The following is a 13,536-nucleotide window of genomic DNA, read 5'->3' on the forward strand; positions in this document are numbered from 1 at the left end:
AGCAGATGAAATGAACAGAGCAGGCGAGACCAGCGGTGGGTGTTCAGGGTTGCAACACAGCTTTGTAGTTTACAGTCTCAGTCCACTAGTGGGTTGTCATTCAGCCTCTTCCTCTCAGCAGAGGGATCAGACGATACTGTGAGGCGACTCGCAGCTGCTTGACGAAAAGAGTAAAAAAATTATTTTTACTGGCACACAGAGGCATGGATTCATGGATGACAGGCGTGTTTGTGCTCTTTGCCCTGTTCATGCCTGTTTGCTGTGAAGGTAAGTGAAACAAAAAGAAAGTTTGTGTCAAACTAGCTTTTCTGAGCTTGTTACAAAATGTTCTTTGGATTTCGGTATTTGTGATTAAGATTTATGTCACGTTAACTACGAAAATTGAGCTCCAAATTAATTTTGTTTGCCAAAAATTATGTTAATTTAAATAAGTTTTTACACTTTGTCCGAACTTTCAGCGTGACCCTTACGATTGACATCGGATCAACAAAACTCAACACTCTGAAACATTTAGATCACTTATCTTGTTGTATTTCTTTATTGTCACACTGATGCTTTTTATCTTGAGTGCAAGTTTGTTTTGTTTTTGTTGGTTTAAGATTCATTTCATGTTCAGTTTTGTATTTTACAAAAAGCTCCCAAAACCTGGGACAAAGCAAGAAAGAAGATACAGAAATATGATTGAGCACTTATCTGATAATCCAAAATTAAATTTGTTGAAATTCAAAAGTGTATTTCCTTTTGAAAAAAAAAATATATATATATATATATATATATATATATATATTATATAGTACCTTTTCTACTGCAAAGGGATTTATGTTGTGGTATTTTTTGTTTTGTTTTGTTTCATTTCGTTGGTTCACATTTGTTTTTAGAAGGGGATATAATTTAAATTTCTCACAGACTTTCTATTTTAAGTTGTAGATAATAAAAAAAGAAGAGAAAAACAATCAAAGAGATGCTCCAAGTCCAAGTTTATTTTGGTCTACTTTACTGTGATCACTGTAATATTTTTAAAGACTATATTAAATTAAATTCAGACAGTTAAAAGTGGTCATGCAATCAGCTACATATTGAAGTCATTAGCTCGCGACAATCACTAATGTCGGGAAATGTGAGGAGTCTGATCAATATTTTTATAATTAATGGTGCATCACTCCTGTTTTTTGAATGGAAAGATGTAAAAACTGTCGTTCTTTCTAGATGGCAACACTACGGTCTAAATGAGTCTGATGTTATTAATGCAATTTATGAAAGATTTTATTATCATCACAGTGGTGAAAGGTAATAGTTTAGACTCTTTTTCACACATGTTTTCATAAAAACAAATCCTCAGATAAGTTGGATTTTCATTTCTCTATGGATTTAAAATATATTGTTGATAGTTTACTTTTGGTTGGACTGCAAGGTCATCTGTGATAGATGTGTCTGTATCAGATCAATTTTTTAATGCGTTTGGAATTTCATCAAACTATCCAAAAACGGAGAAAACACTTAACAGGTGTGAACCTTTCCACCAAAATTACTCCAAAAGTGCATCAACAACTCATCCAAGAAGAACATACAAAGCACTGCAGGCCTCACTTACCTCTGTTAACGTCAGCGACAGCGAGTTACATGACTGGCCCTGTGCTGGAAACAAAACAGTGGGGTGGTGGTGTGATGGACTTGAGCTCCTTTGATGCTTCAGGATCTGGATGTTTTGCCGTAATTGGCGAAACTGCGAATTGTGCTGTCAAGCAGAAAACCTTGAGGGACGATGTCCGGCCACCACAGTTTGAGACCATTTGCTAAAGCACATCAGCAGCTCCACTTCTACATAAGTAAACATTTTAGAGTGACCTAGTCAAAGTATAGACATGAATTCAAATGAAATGATGTGGTGTCAAGCTGATCTGGCCGTTTATACAAAGAAAAACTCTCCGACGTGACTGAAATCGAAAAATCAGTGACATAAAAGACTCAATGCCATGCATCACTTCAGGGCATATAGTTGCTACCAAAGGTAGACCAACCAAATATATTATCTTTGAGTAAATTATATAATTATCTCAAAACTGCACTTTGTATTTAGTCAAGTTGTCCTTGTCTGATATTTAAATTTGTTTTATCAACCTGATACATTGTGACAAACAAATAAAAACCGCAGAACCGTGTTAGGGGCCAAGCACTTTTTTTTTTACAATCCTGCGTGTTTTGGATCTGAAGCGTAATTTGGAGTGGATTGACATATTTTTTGTTCAAGTTAGAGTAGGACGCACTTAAAGGACAGGAAGCCATCTTTTAAAAAGACTTAAACTTCTTTCTCCGTGCAAAGGATATGGGAATATTTCTTGGTGCTAAGTACCGGAGAGAACCGTCGAAACTTATTTTCAAGCTACACAAACAGTGTTAACACAAAATTACTTTTAATTATTTTTGTTGTGTTGTTTTGTCTTTAAGTTACTTTTGTGTTCAAATCAAGAGGAAAACTAAACTAGCGTTAAGATTAAATCACAAGTCTAAATGACGCTGCCATGATTGTTGGTCCTGAGCTAAGCTAACTAGCTAAGTGAAAAGGATGTCAGAAATTTTACACGATATTTCTCAGAGTGAAACTTTGAAGAACAGTTTCTAATGTGCTGCTGATTATTTCGGGCTGCCAAAATGAAACATTTTTACAACACAGTGTCGGTGCACACATTTCCAGATGACAAAACAAGATGAGGTCCAAACGTTAGCATCGCTGCTATTAAGTTTAGCTTTCCAATCGTGTTCATCGAAGCAACACCGTTGTTGCTTTTAGAAGCATAAAAATAACGTCTGAATGGAAGAACTGAAGCAGCTTCAGATGATTGAGAGAAAGACGTTAAAGCCTCTGAATCTGCCGCGGCTGTCCTCTTTCTCACTACAAGGCTGCTGTTCCAACCGCAGGCCAACATAAAAGAGCCTCACAGAAACCTCACAGCAGCCCATCGCACTGACAGGAAGACATTTAAGGTTTTCAGCTGCAGATATGTAGTTTTCTTATTTCCTGTTCTGAAGGGGTCTCTCTCAGTTTTCTCATCCGTCTTGCTTTAATGCCCCCCCCCCCCCCTTTTTTTTTCCATCCAGTTCACACACACGCAAACGGGTCCATTTATAGTTTCTTCCTGTGTTTCTGTTTCTAAAAAAGCACAGTGTCACTTAAATGGCTGCATGTAATGATTATTTTATTTGTAATCAGATTTTGCATGAAGACCCAGGGATCTAAAAATAAGGTAATGCAGTTAGTATAGATTTTGCTCCATAAAAAAAAAATACAGTAAATAAATTTTTTAAAAAAAGTTCAAACCCTTGCTTGAGTGCAATTGTAAAAAAGAAAAGAAAAAAAAAAGAGCTGCTTCCTGTGAACACAGACTTTCAAAATGTACAATTCAGAACATGACTACCAGATTTTTGCTTTAGAAATTGAAAACTGAGCCTTAATCATGAATTGAAAGAGAAACGGCACGATTGAACTGAACTGCAAACAACAACAAATTTCAAGTAGGTCATTCTGGGATCGGAAAGGTGTTTGACACATCAACAGAACTTCCTCTGCAAGAGAGAAGATCACTGCAGAAACACGCACAAGCAACGTCCTGCAGCTAAAAAAAAACAACAAAAAAACACCAGCAAATGAGTGAAGAGCTAATTAGATGGAAAATAGAGTTTAAGAGCACAGTGGTGGTTTTCTGCAGATATCAGCGTTGCGTGCTGTGTGAAACACATCATAGTGTGTTAGGGGCTGGAAGCCAAATTTGAAACTTGGTCATAGATCAAAAAGTCCCCTTCCTGCAACAAACTGCACGCATTTTATTATCATGTTGTTCCATCAGTGAGACCGCTTATCTCCTCCAAATTCACTGTGCAACAAGGCACCCAACCCAAAACTGATCGTCCCCTGCACAAATATCTTGAATAGAAACTTCATGACACAGTTGCGCGCACAGTTTGAAACAGTCGTATAACATCTTGTTTCTGTTTTCTGTTTGTTTCTTCTGCAGAAACCTTTTTCACTGATCCGGTCATCTGCTACTTCCTGGACGCGTTTCTGATGGTTTACTGTATTGCTGCAACGGCGCTGTTCTTCAGAGAAAAAGTGAGTGTCAGCAAAGGTAGACCACATTTCAGAGTGGTCTCAGACAGATAAGCATCGGTGGATGGAAACTTGATTGTGAAACTGAAATATAGTTAATTATGATGGTTAAAAATGTAAAAAAATATATATATTTCTCAGAGTGTAGGAGAAAAAACAGAGGTGAGTGTCTACAGTAACTGATAGGAAAATGATCAAATATTTTAAAATGAGATTTCACATTTTCATTTCATTTCATCTTCTGATAGAGGCAGACTGGAGTTAAATTAACTACAAAGCAAAAAATCCAATAAACTTTGTGAATCAATTATATCTGACAATTCCACATCCATACGTGTTTTTGACATATTGAATTAAATAGATATTTGTCCTTCGTAATGAAACATTAACATCTAATTTGTAGACTACACAAGAAGAATATAACAAAACTGTCATCCAAGCGAAAGTGGATGGAAGGAAACTTATGATAAAAAAATCTGCATATTTCTGTTCTTCTAAAAATATTGGTGTGTAAAAACGCATAAAAACTCAGAGAATATAAGCAAACAAACAGCGTCATGCAGAGCAAAGAACAGAGCTGACGTGTTCTTTGCAGAGGTTTGAGGTCAGTTCACCAAACAACATGCTGAGCTTTGAACATCTCACCACTCGATTCATCATCAAAAAATGTGAAGAAGGCACAAATGCAAACCTACCAAGTCGTCAGCATCCGCCCAAACCTGCAGGCCAAACACGAAATGCGAGAAGCAGCACAGATAACTCTGGAGGAGCTGCAGAGATTCACAGTCCTGGAAGAACTTGTTGCTGAACTTTACCTTCTGGTCGTACAGTGGGCTACAGAAAATGTTTATGCTGTGTTCTTGTTATACTTTGATGGAAAGGCTTCATTTGATTGTAAAGGTGGTTGAAAAGTTAGATTTAATACTTTCTGTTTGTTTCATCCTGGTTCAGTTTTCCAAAATGCCACGAGTTCAACCGGAGCTTGTAAGTATCCAAACTTCAAATCATCTCTCTAAAATCTTTTTATTCAAATAGAGCTGGTGATGGTTATTCAACTTTTCATATAAACTAACTGTTTTATTCTTCTCTTTTATAATAAAGGGAGAAAAAGGGGGCATTTACCAGGTAAAGTCAGCATTCTCACAGTTTAAATAGTCAGATTTTTGGTAATTGTGTTCTCATCTATGTATTGATTATTTCATTTTGTTTTAGGAACTCGAGAGGCCAAAGGACACTGATGCTTACGAAGTGCTTGACCCCAAAAAAGCAAAGGTTTGCTTAAAACCCGAATGAACAAATTCCCAGCTGTTCACCTTCATTTTTCACGATGGTGTTTTGTCCTCTTAGGGAAAAACTGACAGGAAGAAGAGACCTAAGGTAAACCAGTCAAATATGTTGAAGTATTTCAGACTCTGTGAATCTTCAGAAAATTTGGGGAAGATCAAGAGACGTGACAAATTCATTTTACACCATAGCTCAGATACCTTTGGCTTATTTGCGAATCTGTTCAGTGTGAAGTTTAAACCATCAGAACAATGAAATCAAGTTTGTAATACTCAACGACCTTTTAAATTACATAGACTCGTAGCGTATGTTCACGCAGTTCGTCTCTCTTCTCTGCAGCAGAGCCAGGGCAAGAAGAAGGATAAGGATCCGTATGAGTCTGTCCCCACCAGCCCTCGGTCCGCTTCGGCTCCGTAGCGACGCACTTTCAGAAACAGAGAAGCTAATATTTCTGAGATGAATGGAAGATTATTGCCTGTTTTTTTTTATGTAAAGACTTTCCTTTTCTCTTCGCTTTTTTTTTGTATTGATAAGCACTTCATTTTTTTTTGGTGGTTGGTTAGATAAAATGTGGTTGGATTTTTAATCAGACGTGAGGTTTTGTACCACTGAGAACAGATAGTTACATGCGCCGTGTAAAACAAGACAACCTTTTTCCCCTCACTGTCTGACATTAAATCAGACTAAACGTTTCCTGTTTTATGTCAGCTTCTTAAGTAATTTCTGTTTGCTAAATACCTGAATAATGGCATTTTTGCCTTCATCAAACCCAGAGGTTTAAATACAGCCACTGGTTTGATTCTCATTTGAGTAAAATGAAGGCAACTATTGATCTTCACAGTAATAATACTGATTCAGCCTGTAAAAAAGCAGAACATCTTGTAAAAACCTTGGCTGAAGCTGGTGAATGTCATTACATGGACTGAAAAAGCCACACAGCAAGAACATTTTAAGAGATTATTTTTGAAAAAAAAAGCACTCGGGGGGGGCAAAGAGCTTGACTTTTACAGGCATGCTGAAGTGATTATTTCTACATTTGTAGGATGTTTGAAACTTGTAAACATCTCGAGTGTGAAGTAGGGATGTGGCAACCTTCTCTTGAGTGTTTTGGTCCAGGATAGACTGATAAAATGACCTAAGGAGAGAGTAATACATACAAAAACTGAAGCAGCATCTCAAGACGTCAGCCAGGAAGTTAAAGCTTGGGCTTAAATTCAGTTTTCTAAATGAACACTAATAATCCCGCTAAGTTAGCTACAAAGTAACTTTAAGCACAATAAAATCAATGTTTTGGAGTAACCATCAAAAAGCCTGGATCTGACTCCAACAGGAAACGTGTGAGCGATGCCACCTACAACGCTGACTTCAGAATGTTGGGAAGAACGAACCAAAATTCCCACAAATGATTTGACAGAATATTGTTAAAGGGCACAAAAAATATTTGACCCTACTAACAAACTGAATAGCTGAAATTGCAATTTTACCACATGCTAAAGAAGCACAAATAAACTTTTGACATTAAAGTAAAAAAATAAACTAGAAAAATAGTCTCCGTCTGACATTTAGCAAATAGATCCAAGTTAAATTCCGACTAAAAAAGGGAAAAGTTTAGTCTGATTTAGTGTTTTAGTTCTTTAGCCTGCTGTCATGCTGCAGTAATAGTAATAGAGGTATTTTCTAAACCGCGGACCGATGTAAATTTGAACTCAATAGGAAGTATTGCATTCATTGTATATAACAGGATAAAGCACGTGTCAAAACACTTGGAAAACAGTTTTAATGATGTTTACAACAAAAAAAGAACTGTACATTTACAGTAAAAGATTATCTTTGTATGTGTATAAAAACAAAAAACAAAAATACAGCAGACAAATGCATCAAAATCTACTATGTATCCTGATTCACATACTTAAAACTCCTACACAATCTTTTATTTCTAAACCTCCATGACTGGAGGCCTTTACTTTTTTTTATTTTTATTTTTTTATTCTTTTTAGTAATAATATCAGAGCAGTGTCCCTCTCTCAGTGTTGTATTTCAGGTGAAAACCAAAACTCCTTACATTCGAGTCCTGGAAAGTAAATCGATAGACTGCAGAGTAAGAAAAAGGAGGAAAATAAAACAGGAACACATTCCTTTAGATCAGCCCAAGCTTCCAACGTGAATTGTTTTACAGAACGCATTTCTCGAGATACACCGACATAATATGTACATGGTTGTCATCCTTTTTTTTTATTATTATTTTTTTCTTATTTTTCTGTTTTTTTTATTGAAAGCTGTGGTTGCCTGGGCCGGAAAACTGATAATCGCACACGACACACCCAAAAAAAAAACATACAAAAATACTATATCTTTAACCTACTAAGAGTAAGACAGCTCTGCAATTAGTTCCATGCTGTGACAGAAAGAAAAAAAAAAAAAAAAAAGAGGTTACAACAAACAGACGCTTTTCACGCAAGTTTTTTTTTTTTTCTTCTCAGAAATATATCAAAATATACATCTAAGCTTTGGAATTACTGAGGCTAAGGACTAAAAGCCAGAGCTGGGTTTTGTCTCTTAATACACATGCTGCAGGGCGGGAAGGGAGACAGAGAGACACACACAGAGATAGAAAGAGAGAGAGAGATCTTTGGTATCTGCGTTTGTCAAAAAAGTTTAAATATTTGGATTTTTGCTTTGGGATAGCGCTTGTGAGAGCCGGACGGCCTCGCCTGGAGTAAAGCCTTAGACAAAAAGTGTCACCGAAGCCCCGTCGGGTCTGAGCCGGGCGGGGACGGACCGTGATGCATAGTGTCACAGAGTCTGTAGAGAGGAGACGACAGTGAAGGGAAGGACGTGTGTTTCTGGAGACATGAAGGGGGAAGCGAGGGGAAGAAGAAGAAGTCCTTGAGAAAGAGAAAGAGAAAGAGAGAGAAAGAGAGAGACGCGATGGAAGAAAGTAAGGGAGGACGTACAAAGTCCTGAGCAGGTACAGCGTGCACAGGATCCACCCTCAGCGTGTATTAACAAACATCACCCAGCCATCGCCACATTGGTTCGTGCCCGTCACAGAGGCCCGCTCAGCCCCCTCCAATCCCCGCCCACAGGCACTGAAACCGCTGCACCGACGGGACGCACATTCACTACAAGAAAAGCAAACAAAACAAAACATCCCCTTACAGTCGGAACGCTTTGGGACTCTGGAGGATGAGGGACGTGGAGGGAGTGCAGCCTGGATTAGATGCTGAGCAGTGAGGCGGGGATGGGCGAGACGACGGCGTTGCTCGCGTACAATCAAGTTAGAAGTCTTTGGTTAGCGTTGGTACCACAGGAAACCGAGAGCGGGCCACGACAGGAGGAAACCTGCACATACTTGTACCGTGTCATAAATGACAAACAAAAATATGGAAAAAAAAAACAGGATTGTCAAACTTAAAAGGAAGTGTATACACACAAAGACGGGAGTAGGAAATCAACTAAAGTGGCAACAAAGGATTGCAGATTTTTCAGATCTGACAAATGTAAAGACACGTGTGCACAAGTTGTAAAGGGAAAAAAAAAAAAAACAGCAGACATTCACAAGCACTGGTGTGTAATCTGCCTCCACCTTGTGGCAGTACAGGTATGAGCAGGCTTCTCCACTGACTTTTTTTTTTTTTTTTTACTTTTAAAAACATTTTTCTTATCTTATAAGTAGATTAAAGCAGGTTTCACTCTGTTTTGAGTTAAGAAATGAGGTATACAACAGTTTGTTTTGCCTTACTGGTGGTCCACCTGTTCTTCCTCCACAGCAAACTGACATAATCGGGCTCAATATAGTCGCCTGGTTGAACCACGAGAACACCTTGAAGTCTCAAGATCACCTACTGACAGTGAAGCACTAAAAGCCAAGAAAACAGCTCATAAGAATATCAAAAGAAAAAAAAATAAAATCAACCACAAACGGTAGGATTTTCCCAAAGCAGGCTCGGCGAACGGCCTGCGTGAAGCCTGTGGCTTAATCAGTAGACGAACTCAGTCAAAAAAAGAAAAAAAGAAGTAAGCACTCCTCTACAACAAACTTTTTGATAAAAGAAAGAAAAAAAGAAAATCACTCCTTACAACAGCTGGAAGATGAGGGAAAATGCACCGTAAAGGTTTGCAGACAACCCAAACACACTTTCACACACAAAAAGCCACTGGAATTACAAATAAAGTATTTCCCAACCTGGCCGAAACAAAACACACATCACTAATCCACTCCAAAATGCCCTAGATATCTACCATTTCATCGAAATGCACCAGATTAGCCCTCACTCTCTCTCACACACACACACACACACACACACCAACACAACGCTACAATGCTCATGTCTTCTACGTAACAGTAAGGCATAAATGATAATGTTAATCCTCTCTTGTCAAACTACAAAAGCCAGTGATCTTATCCTCTCATGCTATACAAAAAAAAAGGCAAGAAGTTAAAGAAAAATGATTGTTAAAGACAACACAGCAAATCAAATTCACAACAACGCAAAAAATAAAACATTAGCAATAATAATTATAATATAAAGCAATAAGGTCAGATGCTTCAGCGTCTCGAGTTCCTCAGGTCAAAAACAGAGGCATCCTCACTAACTTCCTCTCATATTTTTGGTCAGGTAAGAAAAAAAAAAAAAAAGTGAATAAAGCATTAGAAGATTGCGGGGAGATTTATTCTTTTGAGTTAGCATGATAAACACTACATTCAATCTTGATAACATACTAGTTCAAATATAAAATATGAATATCTTACACGTGTTTATATATATATTTATATAGAATTAAGAAAAGGTTGCCTCTCTAATTGTTAAGTCTTTCCTCAGATAAATATTTCAGTAACATCCTATGGTGCCAGCTGGTTCATCATGGTGCAGGTGAAACATAATGACTAAAAAGAAGGGCAGGAACTGAGCGCCCCCTGCAGGTTGGAGGGGGCCAGACATCCACAAAGCTTTGACGAGAAAAGGCTTTTACTTTGGCAAGAAAGATAAAAAAAAAAAACAAAAAAAAAAACACACACTTAAACCCAGAAACACCCTTTAAATAGTAGTACTAGAAAATAGCAGTAGTAGTAGTAGGTTGTCCTTTAACGTTGTGGTTCCTATGAACGGTATAACCTCTGAATGGTAAAGCCAGACAGCACTTATACATTCTACACCCAGAAATGTCTAACGGTGAACCTATGTTGAAGTTTCTGCTGAGGTATATTTAGTCACAATTATTAAAAAGAAAACAAGGAGGCGGATCGTGTGGACAAATTTCACGACTTACAGCCACAGGGGAAAAAGAAAAAAAAATAATAATCACTGCAGGAACTAAAGTCATCATTTGGATATCGATCAATGCTACTTTTCTGTGGGGTGTGACTGAATGTGCTGCTTTGTAAAACAGTTTGGTGGGTTTACGACCAGTCCACAGACACAATGGGTCAAGGCGGCGACGCCGAGACGAACGTGAAGGATGTTCTCCGACGATTGGGTTTATGCATTTACACAGGTGAGCCCTCCCCAGTGGGAGGGTCGAAACTACCAAACCCCGACTTCCACAGGGCGTAGTCGTAAAGCTATAAAGGAAGCATGCAGGCCTCTCGACAGCTCGGCTCCCCGTCGGGAGCTTCAGCAGCAAGTTGTTAAAGCTAAGTTTCTGTGATCTGGTTCCAGCAGCACCAAATCGGGGAGAATCTGGCATTTGGAGAAGAGGGAAAAAAAACTGCTTGCACGGGCGGGGGAAGTCGTAGAAACCATGTGAACAGCAACTTGCGTGCTCCGGCAGGCACAGCAACTTACTGAGTAAAACTGCTTTGGTTCGAGCTGTTGTTTTATGGCTGAATATTAGCACAAAACAAACAAACAAAAAAAAAAAAAAGTCCATTAGGCATGGGCCGGTTACCTGTTACAAACAGTTCCTATGGTTAAAGTCTGTTTAATGTAATAACAGAGATTTCTTTTTTCCTGCAATTTGAAGTAATGATGTTGCACACTGCTGGCCACCAAAAGAAGGGAACTACACTTTTCTCTGACTTACAAAACAAAAAAATATTTATCAGCTGTTTGGAAATATTTCAAGCTTCAAAATCCTTCAGTCTTATCAAGGAACTACTCTGAGATGACAGTCAGCCAAGCTACATGCCGGTATTAGATCGTCTGAAAAGAGTAAAACTTGTTTTTTTTACTCAAGTCTATCATGCCGGCCCATGCCTGCTTTCCACTACGGTTCAGAAAAAATGTCAAAAATGCTACTAGAACAGATTAGGAAAAAAAAGCATGCCTTCAAACGGCTCTGAAAAAACAAGTTTAAAAATCGAGGGCAAGGCCCAGGTGGTAAAAACGAGCAAATGTGTCTCATAAAAGTAAAAAAAGAAACCAATTTCTCACAACCACCCCATCCCTCTCATGTTGGCAAGTAGTGCTGCCAATTAAAATAAAAAACAAGAAAAGAAAAAAAAAAAAAAAACAATGTTATCTTTGGAAAATGGTCATCAAAATATTGCATTTCTATATTCTGTTGACAATGAAGAGATTCTGCACTCATAAATATATCGACTAGACTAAGCTACACTGACTACACACAGCAACTATTTTAACAAATATTTTTGGTATATCTTAAAGTACATATTCATTCCTCCCAAAATCAGGCAGACTGCAGCTCATCAATCCAGTTTTTTTTTTTTGGTACAGATACTGTGCACAAGTTCATATATGACAGTACTACTATTAAAAAGAAAAAGGAAAAAAAAAAAACACAAACCCACAATAAAATCCCATGGAGCCAGTACCGCCAGTACATGGCCCTCCACGAAAAAAAAAAAAAAAAAAAGACACACTGCCAGAAACTGATCTGGAAGAGCTGCAGAAAGCACATTGCAACCCAAACCACCTCATCCGGATACGTGGCTGCAGCTCGCTCTCTATAAAAGCTCTCCACACAAATATTTCGAGCCATTTTCTGTCAGTGTCAACAATCCACAACTAGACCCTCGTTTTACAAAAGCTAAGAGGCCTTTTGACCGCCACAGCGACTTGTAAAACTCAGTGTTTCCAGAGAAGAGACGCAGAGAGACCCACCCAGTCACCTCCGACCCTTAAAGCAATGATAACCTTTAAATCGGCCACTTATTACTTGTATTTAAAGCCTTATAACCACGATTAAAAAGTGATAGGTGAATATTAACTTATTAGAATTATAAAGATTTAAAACCAAAAAAATACCTAGAAAGGAAAAGCAAAGAAGAGTACAACTTTGATATGATTTAAGTTGAGGCCTGTCAAAAACGTTAATAAAAAACACAAAGAAAGTGATGCACAAACCCTTGTTAGTCACGACAAAACATTGTGAAATTAGCGAAAAAAGAAAGTTGAAATGTTAGAAGGGACAAAGATTTTGTTTTTTTGGTTAGACGTGTCAGATGTGATTCTGACCTCGTAATAGGAGGAAATATGTACATAATAGTGTGATGGTGCAGAGTTTGTTTGTTTTCTTTTTTTTTCAGGCCAACAAGAGTGTTTGTGAAAGAAAATATTGAGAACTATTGAAAACAAAGAAAGAAAAATAGAAAGAAAAAAACAAAACCTAAGCCCAATTATATTGGATGTCGTTTTCCTTTTGGTGGCAGCAAATACATTAAATAATGTTCTAGTTCTCATCTGAAAAGTGTGGTGGGGCGGGTAGTGAAGCCTGTGTCCCCCGCCCGTTGTGACGGGGAAGTAGTGCTCGCGGCAGGAAACGAGGCGTCGGGACCGAGGCTTCACTGAGCCTTGGAGGCAGTGGTAATGGTCGAGGCTTGCACAGGCACGGCAGCGGTGGTGGCCTGGTGGTGGGCGTCGGCGGTGACTTGCAGCCCGCCCGCCCCCGCCGACACCAGGCTGACGGGGTTGCTGGTGAGCAGCGACAAGTTCTGGGGGTTGAGGAAGAGCGGCGTGGTCACCAGGTTGGGCGTGTTGGCGGCCGAGGTGTTGGCGAACAGCAGGTTGCCGCCGTCCAGAGACGTGATGGGGATGGGGCTGCCCGACGCCAGTGCTGAGGAGGAGACGTGGGGATCGGTTTTAGTGTGCAAAACACAAGGTTTTCAATAATATTTACATGTCTTTAATTAATGCAACCATTTCTTATGGACTGTTTAACGTATCCAAACGTTACTATCCATTTTCTAC

At 38.6% G+C, this 13,536-nt stretch overlaps 2 protein-coding genes across 7 annotated transcripts in view; one reads left to right on the forward strand and one right to left on the reverse strand.

Annotated features, from left to right (window-relative positions):
* Positions 1–7,757, forward strand: cd247l (CD247 antigen like). Its single transcript, XM_008434997.3, has 7 exons — positions 1–267; positions 4,011–4,105; positions 5,054–5,086; positions 5,204–5,227; positions 5,315–5,374; positions 5,450–5,479; positions 5,726–7,757. The coding sequence occupies exons 1-7, from the start codon at positions 204–206 to the stop codon at positions 5,801–5,803; spliced, it is 384 nt and encodes a 127-aa protein (XP_008433219.1). The 5' UTR covers positions 1–203; the 3' UTR covers positions 5,804–7,757.
* The window catches only part of pou2f1b (POU class 2 homeobox 1b), a 24,061-nt gene continuing 17,671 nt past the window's right edge, over positions 7,147–13,536 (reverse strand). For all 6 annotated transcript variants that reach the window (XM_008434922.3, XM_081602070.1, XM_008434912.3 and 3 more), the window contains one exon: positions 7,147–13,402. In XM_008434922.3, coding sequence (XP_008433144.2) covers positions 13,131–13,402 — 272 coding nt within the window. In that variant the 3' untranslated portion in view covers positions 7,147–13,130. The remainder of the gene's footprint in view (positions 13,403–13,536) is intronic.

This window comes from Poecilia reticulata, chromosome 2 (genome assembly GCF_904066995.2).
Source record: "Poecilia reticulata chromosome 2, P_reticulata-male-v2, whole genome shotgun sequence".
Lineage (NCBI taxonomy): Eukaryota > Metazoa > Chordata > Actinopteri > Cyprinodontiformes > Poeciliidae > Poecilia > Poecilia reticulata.